This window comes from Bos mutus, chromosome 8 (genome assembly GCF_027580195.1).
Source record: "Bos mutus isolate GX-2022 chromosome 8, NWIPB_WYAK_1.1, whole genome shotgun sequence".
Classification (NCBI taxonomy): domain Eukaryota; kingdom Metazoa; phylum Chordata; class Mammalia; order Artiodactyla; family Bovidae; genus Bos; species Bos mutus.
Window position 1 is genome coordinate 52,387,789 of NC_091624.1, and position 16,486 is coordinate 52,404,274.

A 16,486-nucleotide genomic window follows, 5' to 3' on the forward strand; every position below is an offset into this window, starting at 1 on the left:
AACACAAGTGACGAACATACCCGCGAGGCATGCCGGGAGTTGGAGTCCCCCCACCCCACCCCGACGCGGAGGCGGCCGCAGTACGCGCCACGTCCAGGGCGCGATGCAAATAGAGGGGACATGCCTTCCGCCCCCGCAGTCCCTGAGGGCGGGCATTCTGAGGAAGCGGCTCCGCCCCGGGCTAGAAAAAGGAAGGATTAGCGCCTAAAAGGGAACTAGGGCGCAGTTCGGGCTCTTCCTCGGGACTGCGCCGCACCCTCGCTTCCTGCTGGGGAGGGGCTGCCGGTCGTCGGCGGGCTCCCGAGCATCGAGAGCTGGGGCCAGAGCAGCTTCCTGCAGTGCCCGCTACCATAGAGCGCGGGCCCAGGGCGCCGCCCGCGGGTGGGGGACGTTCCCGGGACGGAAGTGGCCGAGAGTGTCGAAGGGAGGGCGAGGCCGCAGCCCGAGAGCCACCGGGAGAACGAGCGGGTTAGCGGGCCGGCGGGCGGGGCACAGAGCCGGGCAGCGCAGGTAGGCCGGACCGGGCGAACTGGGGCCTCAGGGTGGGGCCGGGACGCCAGGCCTGGGAGGCGGGCGGGCAGGGCCCCTGACTTCTGCGTCTGTTTCGGGTCATGTTGGAGAGGTTCGCGTCCGGTGTATCTCGGCTTGTGCTCTGAGTTAAATAGGCCGTTTTTCGGCAGCCAGGCCCTTCCTGGAGCAGTCCTCGGCCTGGGATAGTTTTGAGGGAGGGTGAGGAGTGGGTGGCAGTGTGGCGCAGGGCCGGGATCGGCTTTGAGGTTAGCTGATAGCGGGTACGTGCGTAGGAACGGGTGAGTTGGGGATTAAGTGGAGTTGGGTTTTAGGAGTTAAGGTTAGCTTTAGGAGTGTAAAGCTGGGGTTAAAATTTAGATTTATTAGTGTGAGGTGCGTTTTGTGTAGGTGAAATTTGGATTAAGGGTATTATTTTGTTTTCTATAACGACCAAGTTTAGTTAGAGTTCAGGTTCAGGTTAACGTATGTCAGAGTTCAGGTTAAGGGTCAACAACAGGAACTAGGTTAGAAATCCAGTTTTAGGGATTAGAGAAGGTTAGCATAGACAGTACAAGGGATAAACAAGAAAGGGGTGAATCAGGAATCAAGTGACAAATGAACTTTAGGTTTAGGGATCAAGATTTAGGGTTAAAGGTCCGGAGTTGGTGCTACAGGTAAAAATTAGATCAAAATTAGGGATCAGGGATTGGATTCAGGTATGTGGTAGGACAGGGATGCCTGTCAAATCCAGTACTGGGAATCAGGAGACAAATTACGGTCAGCGTTAATGTTAGAAATTTCAGGCAGTTTTCTGTGCTGTAGTTGAGGTCAGGGTAGTTGACCTCAGGCAGGTGAAATTTAAGAGATTGGCAGTAGGTAGATGCCCTTGTTGGGTGGGGAAGGCTTCTTTGGCCCAGGGAAATGACAGACTAATTTCAGGCTAGGGTTCTGGGCTAGTTGGAATTGCTGGCATCAGGGATTTCAGCTTAATTCTATTCTCTAAGCCTCAGGCTCTTGCTGTGACCACCACAGTTGAGGGGGAGGGTTCTTGGATCCTGTTGTTTACAAGGTAGGAGTTAGAAAAGAGTTAGGGACCCAGGACGTGTACAGGGCTTAGTAATCATGGCGGACTGCGTAGGGGAGAAGGGACTGGTGATTAAGGGGGAAGCAGACCAAGGAAACTGTTCCCATGCAAGAAGAGGGTGGCTTAATTCTCTGAAAATTCAGCCCTACTGCCTCCATTTTCCCTCAGTCCCTCGAAATTAAGCCTTCCTCTCCAACTCTCCTCCCTGGCCCTGCATTTCACACCCTCAGGCGTACCCACTAACAGAATACTTCCCTTGCCTTTAGCTTTCCCATGCTGTTCATGTTACCTTCTCAGCCTCAGTTCTGCCTCCCTTCCCACCTCTTAATCCACACATCCCACCTTCATTTTCCCTCATCCACATCTGAGCTTTCCCATCATTTTAAAGCACTCTCCCACCATATTTACCCACTCATTCACCTACATACCTCCTGGTTATCTGCTAAATACCCCACCACCAGCTCAGCACTACTGCCAAGCCCTCACAGTCCCAGCTATATACCATTCCCTGATTCTAAGCCTCCTAATTTCTTGGTCCAGTTATAGATCCCCTTCCCCCACTCCCCCAACAGAAAAGAGGAAATGAGACCCAAAGAGGAAACTGGGTCTTGCTGATCCCACGCCCAACCAGGCCACTGACCACACCCCCTTTCACTCCCAGCCTGACCCTGCCACTGACCACAACACTGTCCCCTACCCAGCCTGACCCAGCCACTGGCGTCAGCCCATCCCTGTCAACTCCATCTTTACTTAGACACTGCCAGCGTCTCTTCCCTGTTCCACTCATTTAACCTGATTTAGCCACTGACTACACATCTCTTCTCAACCTCCTACCACCTGACCTGGCCTCTGACCTCATTCCCTGTCTTAGCCTCGATTCACATAAGTATCCTTCCTCTTCCCCCAGGCTGATTCAGTAACTTATTATATCCATATTTTTCCTACTGTTATCTTCCCTAGCCTGTCCTTGCATTTTTCTCTTCCCCCATTTCCAGTCTGATAATAGTCACTAAGCCCATCCTCTCTGCCCCTAACTGACTGCTAACTGCATCCCATAAGGCAGCCTCATGTTTGCATTCTCACCTCCTCCTGTCCTTTCTTTCCCCTCTCCCCAGTACCTTAGCTAAATTCAGGCACTCTTGAGTACCTGCTGATGACTGGAAGCTGTGGGCCTCCAGCCTCACTTGGGCCCCTGGTTCCTGAGTTAAGCCTGTCATCAGATCCTGTTGGTTCTACCTCTTCAAATTTCTGATGAGTGACATCCTCCTCTCCACCTTTCTAATTCTGGCTTCATTACCTCCGACTTGTGCCAGTGCAGGGTCTTTATAACTAACCTCCCAGGTAGCTGCCAGAGTGAGTTTCCTGAAGTCTAGTTCTGGTTGTGCCCCTTCTCTGATCATAGCCTCCCTTGGCCTCCTGTTGTCCTCTGGTAGGTGAAATCCCGCATCCTCTTCCTGAGTCCGCCCCTGCCTTTCCATCCTAACCTTGATTTCCCCATCACTGCTCACTTGCAGGTACCCTGTGCTTCAGCCAGCCTGCTCCTCACTTCCCTGAATGCTCCTTCGTGATTTCCTGCTTCTCCACCTTTGCTTATGCTATTCTCTCTGCCTGGAATGCCACCCCTGACTCATCTCCGGCTGGCTGGAATAGTGGAGAGAGCTTGGGCTTTGGAGTCAGAAAGACCTGGGTTTGGATCCTGGCTTCACAACTTATTAGCTGTGTGACTTTGGACAAGCACCTTGAGCAAGTGTTTAACTTCTTTGAGCCTGAGTTTCCTAATCTGTAAAAATGGAAATAACGACACCTACCTTGCAGGTTTGTTGTAAGGATTAAATGAAATTGTGTACACAAAGCAATTGACATATCGTCAATAAAAGATAGATCATTGTTTTTTCTGATTACCTTTATTTGTTTAAATCTTGACTTCAAATGACACTTTTCATGGAGACATTTTAGTCCCCTTTCCCTGACCTGAAAGGGATCTCTCTCATGAGCACGTACTGTTTGGTTCTTACCTCATCCTGCCTTTTATTATAACTCTGTATGTAGCTATCCACTCTGCTGAGGGCAGATGCGAGTGCTTACCCTTCTTGGTTCCCAGCCACTGAAAACCAGGGCCTTCCCCACAACAGGCCCTCAGAACTGCTCACTGGAAGACTGGAAGGAGAAAGCACACAGAGAGACGTTGGGGCTGAGTGTTGTGTGCTTGATGACAGAGGCAGAGTCTTTATGGGAAGATAACGTTGTTGTGATGGAGCTGTGTAGGGGCTGTGTGCTTGAGATAATGTGTTATGTGTGTAGAGACTATAAGTAACTTTGTGGGAAAGAGCTCTGTGCATAGGCTGGGGTACATTTAGGGAAAATGAATATGCATGGATCAGGATGGAGGTAGGGAAGGGTTATGCTGGGGGAGGTCAGGTCCAGCCCTTCAGCTGCCCAGTCCAGCCCTAAATGAGCCTGCCGCAGCCTGAGGCCGGATATGTCAGTCTCACCCACAGCCCTCCCCCTTCCCCGCGGTTACAGACTCAGAGGCCAAATTTGGTAACAGGCTTGAGTGTTACTCCCCCCAACCCTCTTACATTCTGAGTCTGTCTTCAGCTTTCTCTCTCCCTCTGTCCCTTTCTGTAACTCCCTGTCTCTCTGCAGCTCCCTCTGTGGGTATCTGCTCTGACTATATTCTCCATGTCCCCCAAATTCCTTACCCCTAGTACACTTACATTCCATTCCTTGCTGGGATTTGACCTCTGTCCTCTATCCTCCCCACACCCCCACCCCCAATTGCCCAACTCCTCTGGAATGCATCTCAGGAATGTCTTGAGGGAGGAGGAGCTCTCTGGGAGGGGGACATGGTGTGGGGGTGGGGGGGGGATTGTTGCTGTTCCATAAAACATGACAGAAAGTAGAAAGGGGAGCAAAGTTCTCCAGCCGGAACAGAAATTGGATAGCTTCTCCCCTTCCAGGGGCCCGCTTCTGTGCTCTCATTGCCCCCAACTCATTTGATTCCATTTGCTCCTTCACCCACTTGTAGCTGTGTGGGTGTCCACTCAGGACCAGCCTGAAAGTGAGGGTAGCCATGAGTCAACTCCCTTATCGGGGTCTCAACAGAGGTTTCCGTGCTTAAGGAGGAAGGGGGGTGTCCATATGTCCGGAGGAAATGGGGGGAGATGTGCAATTTCAGCTGAGGGTGGAAGGTCTTTTCAGTGTGTCCTCGGCTTGACAGACCTTCCAGCCTTCCAGCGACCCTACAGCCAGGTCTGTCCAGCTATCAGGAGAGGTGTGCCAGGGATGGGGATGGGGGCAGAGACCTAGAACTGGGGAGAGTGGGAGGGTCCCCTCTTGTTGGGAGTAAAGATTGAGGGCGAGCTGTGGTTTCTTCTTTTTGGAGACTCGAGATTATTTATAAGGTCAGAAATTGTCTGTCAGACTCCTGATGCAGACCTTTGCCACATCTGCCTCCTGTCTCCTGTTTCTACCTAGATTTTCAATCTCTCCTCATCTCTTCACCCTGCAAAAACACACCCCTTCCCAGCTTCCCTGGTTCTCAGCTGCTGCCTCCTGTTTCCTACCTTCTGCTTCTAAGACCCCACCCTCCACTTCCAAGCTTTCCTCTAGCTGTGCTTTCTCCCCCTTGGGACTAGCAGTTTGCAGAGAGGGGAATGGGCTGCCTAGATGTGCTCACCTCTCGTAGGTAAGAGGCACCAATCCCTGGACGGAGCTGGTCACATCATCAGCTGCCAGGCAGACTTGTTGTCTGGTGCACTGTGCGCCACCTGCCACCTCCATGGAGGGTGGAGCCTGGAGGGCGGGAGAAGGCTGTGTGGGACTAGTGTCCCCAGCCAGCTGTAAGGAAGACACTGTCAGGAGAGGCAGCTGAGCTGGAGGGCAGTGTTTGAGAAGGACTTACTGAAGAGGACAGAGCATAGGAGGAGTTATGGTGAGAACTGGGTATTAACCTGCTATCTTAGAAGCAGCAAGGCCTGAGGAGTTAAGAGGGACTGGGCTCTCTCTCTGAGCTGCCTTGAAACATACACATACCCAGTCTGATTCCTGTTCTGCAAAATTAAAGAGTTGACTAGATCACTTTTGAGATCCCTTTGGATTAGAAAAACCATGATTCTGGCTTGACTTCTGGGGGAGCCAAATGTGGACTGAGCTGCTCCGGGAGGCCCCCAGCATGTCAAGTTACTGGAGAGCTGAGACACGTAAGCCAGGATGGCTTGAACAGCAGTGTTGGGCCTCCCTGCCAGACTAGCTTAAGTCAGTGTTTGCAGGGCTCAAGAGCCCTTGGGGATTATCTAATATAACGTCTTCATTCTGCAGAGAAGGAGAATAAAGCTGTGAAAGGAAAGATCACGTGATGAGTCAGGGCAGCGCTCTAGAAGTCCCAGACAGAGAGAAGCCAGAAGGATATAGTAAGAGACAAAGAGAAAAAGACTGAACCAAGAAGGGTGAAAATAGTGCAGAGACAGGACTGGGAAAGGAGGTGAGCAGGGACAAGGGTAAGAGAGAAACACTTGGAAGAAAGAAGGGAGGCCCAGATTCCAGTGCTGGGGGTGGGGTGCGTCCTCAGGTAACACTGTTTCAGACCTGCCTTTGTGCCTTGCAGACCAACCTCTCCTTCAGAGGTCTCAGACGCCTAAGACTAGTCCTTTTGATACAGCTCATCTTTCACTCTTTAATATCATTAAATAAAACAAAAACACGCTCACTGTTTTCTGCTTTGGTGACTCCCTTTCCCGGGTCTCCATGTGGGGGGCCTCCTCTCCTCCAATGAGGGTGTATTCTAATGCCCTGATGCCATGGGCCAGGTATAGCCAGGCTGGAGAGAAGAAGCCGCCGCCATGGTTGCACTTTCGCTAAAGATCAGCATTGGGAATGTGGTGAAGACGATGCAATTTGAGCCGTCTACCATGGTGTATGACGCCTGTCGGATCATCCGTGAGCGGATCCCAGAGGCCCTATCTGGCCCTCGTGAGTCTTGACTGCCCAGGTGGCTGGGGCGGGAGCCCTTGGTCCCTTCTTGTTCCCAGGCTCTTGGCCTTGGGAGATGACTCTCTTGTCCCCCAAGTCTTCTCATCTCAGGTGTGTGTTCCTTGGCCCCCGCCCTCCTCTTTAGGCCCAGGGTCTCTGGGAAAATAATAAGGGATAGTGGTGTAGCCATTCAACTACATTGGGGTTTTTTTTAAGCCTAAGCTGACCCATCTTTTCTTTTAGCCAGCGACTTTGGGCTGTTTCTGTCAGATGATGACCCCAAAAAGGGTATATGGCTGGAGGCAGGGAAGGCTTTGGATTATTACATGCTCCGAAACGGGGTGAGTATCACTTCACAAGGACCACCAATATCCTCTGCCATCACTTCCCTCCTTCTGCCTCCTATTCAGCACCCATATCTGATGTCTTCGAGTTCTCCCATGCTTTCTAATATACGCAGTCATAATACCCTGTTTTCAAGCAAGCCACCAGTCTTCCTTTTAGTAATCTACTTTCCTTCCCTCTCTGGCTGCCTAAAAAGAAAGTAATATCTTTAGCTTAAAGTGGGCCCCTCCTGTTTCTGACACAATAGGACACCATGGAGTATAGGAAGAAACAGAGGCCCTTAAAGATCCGCATGCTGGACGGCACCGTGAAGACTGTCATGGTGGACGACTCGAAGACTGTCACCGACATGCTCATGACCATCTGTGCCCGCATTGGTAAGGGGCGTGCGGGGCCGGGGGCTCAGAAGGAAGCCTAAAAACTCTGCTGGGGATGCTACCAACCCACCCCCTCTCCCAGGCATCACCAACCATGATGAATATTCACTGGTTCGAGAGATTATGGAAGAGAAGAAGGAGGAGGTGACAGGGACCTTACGAAAGGACAAGACACTGCTGCGAGACGAAAAGAAGATGGAGAAACTGAAGCAGAAGTTGCACACAGATGACGAGTGTAAGCAGAAGGGGACTGGCGAGGGCATTTAAAACAACTGGGGTGTCGGGGGCAGCCATTTCTGCGTTATTTTCTGAGTTTTCTTTTGCAAGGCACTGTTTAAACACGGGCTGCATCTGTGGTAAAACAAAGTCCTACACTCATGGAATGGAATGTATTAGAGAGGGCGGGACATGAAGAAACAAAAAATCAAAGACTGACGGTGTAAGGGCTGCAGGGACTTGGCACTGAGGGGACCCTCTGTGTCCCAGTGAACTGGCTGGACCATGGCCGGACCCTGAGGGAGCAGGGAGTGGAGGAGCACGAAACGCTTCTGCTCCGGAGGAAGTTCTTCTACTCAGATCAGAACGTGGACTCCCGGGACCCCGTCCAGCTGAACCTTCTCTACGTGCAGGTAGGGAGAGGATGGGCCCGGTGGTGGGCGGCAGGGAGAGAAGCAGGAATGCGGGGGGGCGCCCCTGCTCCCCACACAGCATTTGTTTCCTCTGTGCTCCCCAGGCACGAGATGACATCCTGAACGGCTCCCATCCTGTCTCCTTCGACAAGGCCTGTGAGTTCGCTGGCTTCCAATGCCAGATCCAGTTTGGGCCCCACAATGAGCAGAAGCACAAGGCCGGCTTCCTCGAGTGAGTGGCCCTCATCCCATACCTGTCAGGGCCCAGGACTCCCTGCCACCGTGGCCCTAGCATAGTGCGCCTGTCTCTGTCCCAGGCCTTCTCCCCTGCTTCCTCTTCTGAGTTCCCAGGGCCTGACCCCCATGGGGGCCTGTTTAGCCTCCGTCCTCCACGTGTCTCTTCCCTTGTGGAATGTGAAAGTAGTCCAGACTCTGCCCCTGCCCCCTCCCTCTGAAGCAAGCATGTCACTTTTTTGAGAGTCTCTGAAGAATTGTGCTGCAATAGCCAGAGGCAAACAGGGTACATTTTTGTCACAGGAAACATCAGATTTCAGAAGTCTCATAGGTCTCATCCACTGGTATTTCTCAGAATATATAGAGTTTGATGTGGCTTTCTCAGCTTCCTACAAGCATGGTCATCCTTCTAGTGAGCCCCTTCTGCTCTTGTTTCCCTAAAATTGTGATCTAGTTATTCTTTTCCCCAGGAAATGAGCCTCCAACTCAAGTTCCCTCAGTCTCTTTCCCTGTAGAGAGAGATGCAGACTGCATTCAAGAGTTAGTACTAAGTCACTTCAATTTCAGGGACAATCTAGACTCTCGTGCCTTGAATCTTCCTTCTCCCCAAAGATAACACTCTCCTAGACATCTCCTCACACCCCCAGGCCCACAGTCCCCGGCCCACATAGCCCTGATGCTGTCCACTACGTGCTGACCCTCCCTTTTCTGGTGTAGCCTGAAGGACTTCCTGCCCAAGGAGTATGTGAAGCAGAAGGGAGAGCGTAAGATCTTCCAGGTGAATGGGGGCAAGGGACATGTTTGGGATGACCTGGGAGCTTTGCTGCCTAATCCTACTGACTGAATGGACCCCCTCCTCGTCACCCCTACCCTGCTTCCGCCCACCAAGCTGTTCTCCTACCTTTCCTGTGCCCAGAAAGCAAAAGACCTGGGCTTCTGGTCTGTGCTGCATCACTGCATCTGCTGTGGGACTCAGTTCAATAATCTTGTTTTCTTTCCTTTCCCTTTAACATGGGATAGCTATCTGCCCTGAAAAGGACAGATAGGGAATCACTGTGAAGAGTAGATCTTTGTACAGACGGAAGGTGTTATCTCTGCTCTTTGAATCCTCAGCCCAAAAGGCCTTCTGTTTGACCTTCTACTTCCTAACTATCCCTTCACATCTATAGAACATTTCCAAGTCCCTTAACTGTATCCTTCGCTTATTGAACCATCGCTTCTGCATAGTCTATATCAGCCTATCCCCTCACCTCTTTTCTCATAGCCTGCATCCCTTAACCTTTTCTGTGTTCCCATAATACTCTCCTACCATAGTTCACATCCCAACTTAACATCTAGTCTGCAATGTCATGTTACTCAGATTTTGCTAAAAGTTTACCCATTTCATACTCAAAGGCACACAAGAACTGTGGACAGATGAGTGAGATTGAGGCCAAGGTACGCTACGTGAAGCTAGCCCGTTCCCTCAAGACGTACGGTGTCTCCTTCTTCCTGGTCAAGGTGGGTTACTGACCCTTCTCCCTGCCTACCCGTATCTCTGCCCTTACCCTTTCCTCTCTGAGTCTCTAGCCCTGCCCTGAGTCACATTTTCTGCCATTCCCCAAGAGTTTCATTTTGTTCCTTGTGAAAACTTGCCCCCTTGTCAGCACTTCCCTCCCTGCCCTGCGTTTTTCTTCCCTTGCGCTTTATCCTGATGTGGCCGTGTCCAGGTCCATCCGTAGACACCCCAGGTTAGCTCTCCTGCCTCTGTCAGCACCCCTTTGTGGTCTGGATCTGATCTCCTGACTAATAACATCCACGACCTCTGCCTCATAGGAAAAGATGAAAGGAAAGAACAAGTTGGTGCCCAGGCTTCTGGGCATCACTAAGGAGTGTGTGATGCGAGTGGACGAGAAGACCAAGGAGGTGATCCAGGAATGGAACCTCACCAACATCAAACGCTGGGCTGCGTCTCCCAAGAGCTTCACCCTGGTGAGCTGGGGTCTTGGGGGAGAAAGGGCTGTGTTTTCAAAGAAGGGGCAGCCGCAGGGTTTCCCCAACCCCTCTGTGCAGGGGTAGGTACCCTGAAAATGATTCCAGAAAAAAGGAGAACTTTGGAGCTATTGTTAGGAACTTGGAGTTTAGAATAGAGGAGAAACTCTGTCCTGGAGAATGAGAGAAGCTAAAATGAAACAGTTTTAAAAATCAGCAGAACCAAACTGTAACTAGCAAGCTGAGATCACAGGCCACTTGGAGTGAGGGAAGAAAAAGATGATAGAAAAATAAGCCTCCCTTCTTTCAGCAGCGACTCCTTACAGTAGCCCCGCCTCTAGCTTTCTGTTTCAGCGTTACTAATTGAAGACTGATCCCACGTTGAGGAAGTGCCCCACTGAGAAGGGAAATTAGTAAAGGCGATTTTTCCATTTTGGATATTAGTGCTCATCCTTAACTCTGGTCATTTAATGATGAATGTGTCCTCCCAATTTTATCAGGATGACAGAAGAGAGATTTCCTAAATGCCGTGTATTTGAAACTGTGTAGTGTAAAGATACTCCTTAGAAATAAAGTATTTCCCTCCAAGGGAAATAGAGAACTAGGAGGCAGAAGAAAGGCTGTTGTCCCAGAGGCTGCTTGCTTGGGAGGGCACCCTCAACAGCTCGGCCTTAGGCTCTTGCCCCACCCGTTCCTGTCCCAGGTTGACTCAGGCTTCCCCACTGAGCCCTGCCCTCATTGTCCCCCTAGGATTTCGGAGACTACCAAGATGGCTACTACTCGGTGCAGACGACCGAGGGGGAGCAAATCGCTCAGCTCATCGCTGGCTACATCGACATCATCCTTAAGAAGGTGAGCACTGGCTCCCCCACCCCCGCCTCCTCCGTCTCTTCCTGTACCTTGGCCCCACGCAGGTCCTTTAGAAACTGGGACCCAGCTTCTGGAAGATGGCTGACTGGGGAAAGAAGAGGCTGCCTTTTCCACTTCCCTCTTCTTTGACGCTTGTTCCTTTTTTCTCCTACAGAAAAAAAGCAAGGATCATTTTGGGCTGGAGGGAGACGAGGAGTCTACTATGCTGGAGGACTCCGTGTCCCCCAAAAAGTACGAAGGAAGCTGGGCTGACCCCATTCCTCAGGCAGGGAAGGCACGGAATGACCCCAAGGACTGGGAGGGTGGGGGGTCCTTAGGATGGCTCTCTATCAAGTCTCAGGCTGTGATGAGGCCTCATACACCCCCCAGAGCACAGGACAAGCACACGTGGTATAGCAGGTGGGAAGGGGATGAGAGGAGGAGGAGGTCCTCAGAACGCTCCCTGATTGTCTCCTCTTCAGGTCCACTGTGCTTCAGCAGCAGTATAACCGGGTGGGGAAGGTGGAGCATGGCTCCGTGGCCCTGCCCGCCATCATGCGCTCCGGAGCCTCGGGTCCCGAGAATTTCCAGGTGGGCAGCATGCCACCTGCCCAGCAGCAGATCACCAGTGGCCAGATGCACCGAGGACACATGCCTCCTTTGGTAAGGGTGCCCTACTGCTGCCACAGTTCTGCTGGGCCCAGCTGGGAGTTAGGCAGTCTTTTCCTGTGTCCCTGTTCATATTCCTCTCCTTGGCCTCAGGCTCTCCTTTATCTTTTCTCTCTAAATGTTCCCTGTTACTCTTTTCCTTGTCTTGTAGACGTCAGCCCAGCAGGCGCTCACTGGGACCATCAACTCCAGCATGCAGGCTGTGCAAGCTGCCCAGGCCACACTGGATGACTTTGACACTCTGCCCCCTCTGGGCCAGGACGCTGTGAGTGTGGGATGGAGGAGGGCCAGTGGTGCTGAAGCTGGAACTCCAAGGACCAGGGTTGGGGTTAACTGGAGCAGAGCCAATCCTGAGGTTGGTTTTTCTTCCCCTCAGGCCTCAAAGGCCTGGCGTAAGAACAAGATGGATGAATCCAAGCATGAAATCCACTCCCAGGTAGACGCCATCACCGCTGGTACCGCCTCTGTGGTGAACCTCACAGCAGGTAGGCTGGATGCCCAGGTCTCTGGGCAATGGGGGTGTGAGAGCGAGTGTGTGCAAGCAGGAGTGTGACCGCACCTTGACTCACGGAAGGAAGTGTGCGTCTCCCTCAGCGTGGGGGGTGGGGGTGGGGTGTGTGTGTATGTGTGTGTGTGAGTGACTAACTGCCTGTGACTGATCTCATCTTCTTCCTCCCGCAAGGGGACCCTGCTGAGACAGACTACACGGCAGTGGGCTGTGCGGTCACCACCATCTCCTCCAACCTGACGGAGATGTCCCGTGGCGTGAAGCTGCTTGCTGCCCTGCTGGAGGATGAAGGCGGCAGCGGCCGGCCCCTGCTGCAGGCGGCCAAGGGCCTGGCGGGGGCGGTGTCAGAGCTGCTGCGCAGTGCCCAGCCAGCCAGTGCCGAGGTCAGGGGCCAGGGTCCAAGCCCAGGGATCGCAGGGTGGAAACGGGGAACCGTGGGCGTGTAGGACCCCTGGACATCTTGGCGGAGACTGGGCAGCTTCTGACCGGTGTTCACTCTCCACAGCCCCGTCAGAACCTGCTGCAAGCAGCTGGGAACGTGGGCCAGGCCAGTGGGGAGCTGTTGCAACAAATTGGGGAAAGTGATACTGACCCCCACTTCCAGGTTGGTGACTCACCCAGCCCCCAGAACCCCAGCTTCTAGGAGGTGACCTCTGATCCTGAATCCAGCTCTAGTCCAGCTACTATAAATTGACCCCTCAGAGCCAACCTGAACCTCTTTCCAGGAATCACACTGGGAACCACCCCCCAGTCCCTTTCTGGGGGGCTAAGAATTCAGAACCCCTGAATCCCAACTTAACCTATTAGTTCACCCTTGGCCCTTATTGGTGATATTTTTTTTTGGCCACTATCGTCTTTCCCAGGCCTCCCCATATGTAGCCCTCACCCCAACTTGAGGGCCTCTTGACCCCACTTCTAGTCCTTTAACCACATACCCAGAGGATGCTGCCCCCTCCCCACCCCATGCTAGTTTCCTCAGCTGACTTGTCATCCTGGATTTCCCATGCAGATCTGTGCACCCAGCGGGGCTGGGTTTCCATCTCCCCCCGATCCCCCCACGGTAATGGCCTCTGGCCTGGGCCTTCCCAGCTTTGTCCTCTCTGAGCCGCATACACTCGCTCTGCCCCCTGCCCTGGCCTCTGGGGAGCAGAGCACGACGGGAGCTGGGGAGGCGTGGCACAGGCAGGACCTGAGGAAATGGGATCCAGAGGGTCATGCAGGGACTTGCTCCTGAGACTCCAGGGTGACTGCTTCCAACCAAAGACGGAGAAGAAATAGAGAAAAATGCTGGGGGTGGGAGAGACCCCCCCTGCCATCCTGTTGTAACGGCACTGCCCGCCTGCCCTCCCTCCCCATCGCCGTCCGGGTGTATCCGCCTCCCTTCGGTGTACACTGTTTCTCTCGGTGTGGGTTTGTTCCTTGGTGGGGGTTCTGTCCTACTTGATGCTCGAGGCAGGGGCTTGGGTAGGTTCTGGTTGCTTCTGCACACTGTTCTGTGATTGGAGGCAATGGGACTAATGAAACAGCTTACGCCTCTGAGAAGGGCCCTTGGACCCCAAGCTGGATCTCAGGCCACGCTGACCGCTGGTTTCTCACAGGACGTGCTCATGCAGCTAGCCAAGGCCGTGGCAAGCGCTGCAGCTGCCCTGGTCCTCAAGGCCAAGAGTGTGGCCCAGCGAACAGAGGACTCAGGGCTTCAGACCCAGGTCATCGCTGCGGCAACACAGTGTGCCCTGTCCACCTCCCAGCTGGTGGCCTGTACCAAGGTGAGCCCCAAAGGTGCGCCAGCCTGCGCCAAGAGCTGATGCTTCCACGCACACAAGAGCCTCTCATCTAATCTCTCTGGCCCCCAAGGCTTCATTGTCCAACCTAATCACTATTGTGAACAGCACAGAACCACAGACACCACACCTCACGACTCCTTCCCCTCGCCTACGCCTCTGACACTCACTTTTCCCACAGGTGGTGGCTCCTACTATCAGCTCCCCAGTCTGCCAAGAACAGCTGGTAGAGGCTGGGCGACTAGTGGCCAAGGCTGTGGAGGGCTGTGTGTCCGCTTCCCAGGCCGCCACAGAGGATGCCCAGCTGTTACGGGGGGTAGGTGCTGCGGCCACAGCTGTCACCCAGGCCCTGAATGAGCTGCTGCAGCACGTGAGGGCCCATGCCACAGGGGCTGGGCCTGCTGGCCGCTACGACCAGGCCACTGACACCATCCTCACTGTCACCGAGAACATCTTCAGCTCCATGGGTGATGCTGGTAAGGACACCCCCTTGGGAAGACAACCCCAGTGAGGTTCTCTGAGCCTGCTGGACTCTTCCTTGCAGACCTGCCACCACCCCACTGAGGACTCAGCACGGGGCTGGGTGTTCAGTCTCTGAAATCTCCAGTTCCCTATTTGTTAGGCAAGAATAGAATCACTGCCCTGCCTTCCTTGGTGCAGTTAAAGATCATACCAAAGTATACACAAAAATAGATGGAAAGTGGCATTATTAAGAGAGAGCTGTCCCGCCTCCACTCTGTCACTCCCAAAACCCTTCACAAAGAGCCTCTTCCACTTAAGAGTGTGGAAAATACTCATTGGAGACTGTCTTCCCCACTGTCACCCCACCCCTGTCACCTCTGCCCCCATCAAAACCCACCAAGAGATCTGTCCCTTTCCAAGATCCTGAACCGAGAAAACAGTAACTTCAGGGAAATCAATTCAAGAACTTTTGCATCTGCTTGCTGCCCCTAAAAGCCTTATCTACCTTGTCTTCATCTCTCTCCCCACCCTCACACCCTCTCAGCAACTCTGGCTCTGTTTGCTGACTGTGCCTATGCTCTCAGGTGAGATGGTGCGACAGGCCCGCATCCTCGCCCAAGCCACCTCTGACCTGGTGAACGCCATCAAGGCTGATGCCGAAGGGGAGAGTGATCTGGAGAATTCCCGCAAGCTGTTAAGTGCCGCCAAGATCCTGGCCGATGCCACAGCCAAGATGGTGGAGGCTGCCAAGGTAGGGAGCCTTCTGTGCAGACCCCCAGACTGGGCCCTGTGGGAAGTAGAAGGGTCCAGATAATCACCCTCATTTATGGGAGCAACCTGGGAAAAGCAGAAGATACAAGAGAACAAATACAGGAGCACTGAGGAAGTAGATGCGCCCCTTGGCAGTGAGCGGATGGCGCCAGGCTTTCAGCCAGTGTGACTCGCAGAGTTCTTGCTGACAGACAGGAGACCATGCCCCTCTGCTTCCTCTAAGTCCAGGGTCTGTGGTTCCCACTGTTCCCTACTGTGCGGCTGCCGCTTGCCTGCTCCCTCAATGCTTGCACATGGGCATTCAGTCCCAGGGGATCTGTTGCTATCAGCACAGAGAAGGACCAGGCAGTGGGACACAGAAACACCAAGTGTAGAAGACAGCAGGAAGAAGCCAAAAGATTCCTGGGTCCCTGGACACTGGGCTCTTCACTTTGCAGAGTAACCAGGGCCCCTGCTCTGGTGTTCTGAGATCCCTGCTCTAAACCGTGTCCTCCTTGTCCCCAAGAGCCCTGCTCACTCCCCTTTGCTGGTCGCATTTTGTGGGCAGTGGGGAAGAAATAAGGCCACTTCCCCGGAGGGGAAGCAGAAACAGTCCTGCCTAAGGAAGGGCTTTCAGCATCCCAGAAGGAAGCCAGGGCCCGCACGACTCCCCATTTGCCCACGTGAGGGAGCTTGTCTCAACCATGATTACCTTTCAGCAGGGGTGGTTAGAAGTGACTTTAAGAAAAGAAGTGTGAGTATGGAGACATCAGAGAAACGCTTACTTAGGATCCACAGGGATTCTGGGTGGTCACTGTCTCTCTCGCCACCTCTCAGGGAGCAGCCGCCAATCCTGACAGTGAGGAGCAACAGCAGCGGCTGCGGGAGGCAGCAGAGGGTCTCCGCATGGCAACCAATGCCGCTGCACAGAACGCCATCAAGAAAAAGCTGGTGCAGCGCCTTGAGGTGAGTCTGGGAAACAGGCGTGTGTAGGTGCTGCGGGAGGAATGAAATCAGGAGGCACCTGCGGGGGCACGCTCGGTGTCCTTGCTGCATGCTGGCATCCTCAGTGCCAGCAGTTACTTCCTCAGGGAATAGCAGGGGCAGGGTAAGCCAGGGACGAGGAACGGGGACAGGAACGTCTGAGCCTTGTCCTTACTGTTCTGTCCTTAAAGCATGCAGCCAAACAGGCTGCAGCCTCGGCTACACAGACTATCGCAGCAGCCCAACATGCAACCTCCACTCCCAAGGCCTCTGCTGGCCCCCAGCCCCTGCTGGTGCAGAGCTGCAAGGTGAGACGCCAGGAAGCACATGGGGGCCGGAGGAGGTACGGGAGGTGGGGACTT

The 16,486-nt window shown here is 53.5% G+C and overlaps 1 protein-coding gene across 2 annotated transcripts in view; it reads left to right on the forward strand.

The window, feature by feature from the left end:
• The first annotated feature begins 145 nt into the window (after nucleotides 1–145).
• TLN1 (talin 1) overlaps nucleotides 146–16,486 on the forward strand; it is a 31,754-nt gene continuing 15,413 nt past the window's right edge. The window contains exons 1-23 of one of the 2 annotated variants that reach the window (XM_070375665.1): nucleotides 146–510; nucleotides 6,403–6,565; nucleotides 6,809–6,906; nucleotides 7,158–7,287; nucleotides 7,370–7,522; nucleotides 7,774–7,916; nucleotides 8,021–8,148; nucleotides 8,868–8,928; nucleotides 9,546–9,650; nucleotides 9,966–10,121; nucleotides 10,872–10,973; nucleotides 11,146–11,222; nucleotides 11,453–11,633; nucleotides 11,791–11,904; nucleotides 12,016–12,124; nucleotides 12,322–12,530; nucleotides 12,653–12,751; nucleotides 13,157–13,207; nucleotides 13,746–13,913; nucleotides 14,110–14,404; nucleotides 14,975–15,141; nucleotides 15,978–16,106; nucleotides 16,316–16,432. In XM_070375665.1, coding sequence (XP_070231766.1) covers nucleotides 6,436–6,565; nucleotides 6,809–6,906; nucleotides 7,158–7,287; nucleotides 7,370–7,522; nucleotides 7,774–7,916; nucleotides 8,021–8,148; nucleotides 8,868–8,928; nucleotides 9,546–9,650; nucleotides 9,966–10,121; nucleotides 10,872–10,973; nucleotides 11,146–11,222; nucleotides 11,453–11,633; nucleotides 11,791–11,904; nucleotides 12,016–12,124; nucleotides 12,322–12,530; nucleotides 12,653–12,751; nucleotides 13,157–13,207; nucleotides 13,746–13,913; nucleotides 14,110–14,404; nucleotides 14,975–15,141; nucleotides 15,978–16,106; nucleotides 16,316–16,432 — 2,922 coding nt within the window. In that variant the 5' untranslated portion in view covers nucleotides 146–510; nucleotides 6,403–6,435. The remainder of the gene's footprint in view (nucleotides 511–6,402; nucleotides 6,566–6,808; nucleotides 6,907–7,157; nucleotides 7,288–7,369; nucleotides 7,523–7,773; nucleotides 7,917–8,020; nucleotides 8,149–8,867; nucleotides 8,929–9,545; nucleotides 9,651–9,965; nucleotides 10,122–10,871; nucleotides 10,974–11,145; nucleotides 11,223–11,452; nucleotides 11,634–11,790; nucleotides 11,905–12,015; nucleotides 12,125–12,321; nucleotides 12,531–12,652; nucleotides 12,752–13,156; nucleotides 13,208–13,745; nucleotides 13,914–14,109; nucleotides 14,405–14,974; nucleotides 15,142–15,977; nucleotides 16,107–16,315; nucleotides 16,433–16,486) is intronic. The other variant, XM_005900774.3, reaches the window with a different exon arrangement.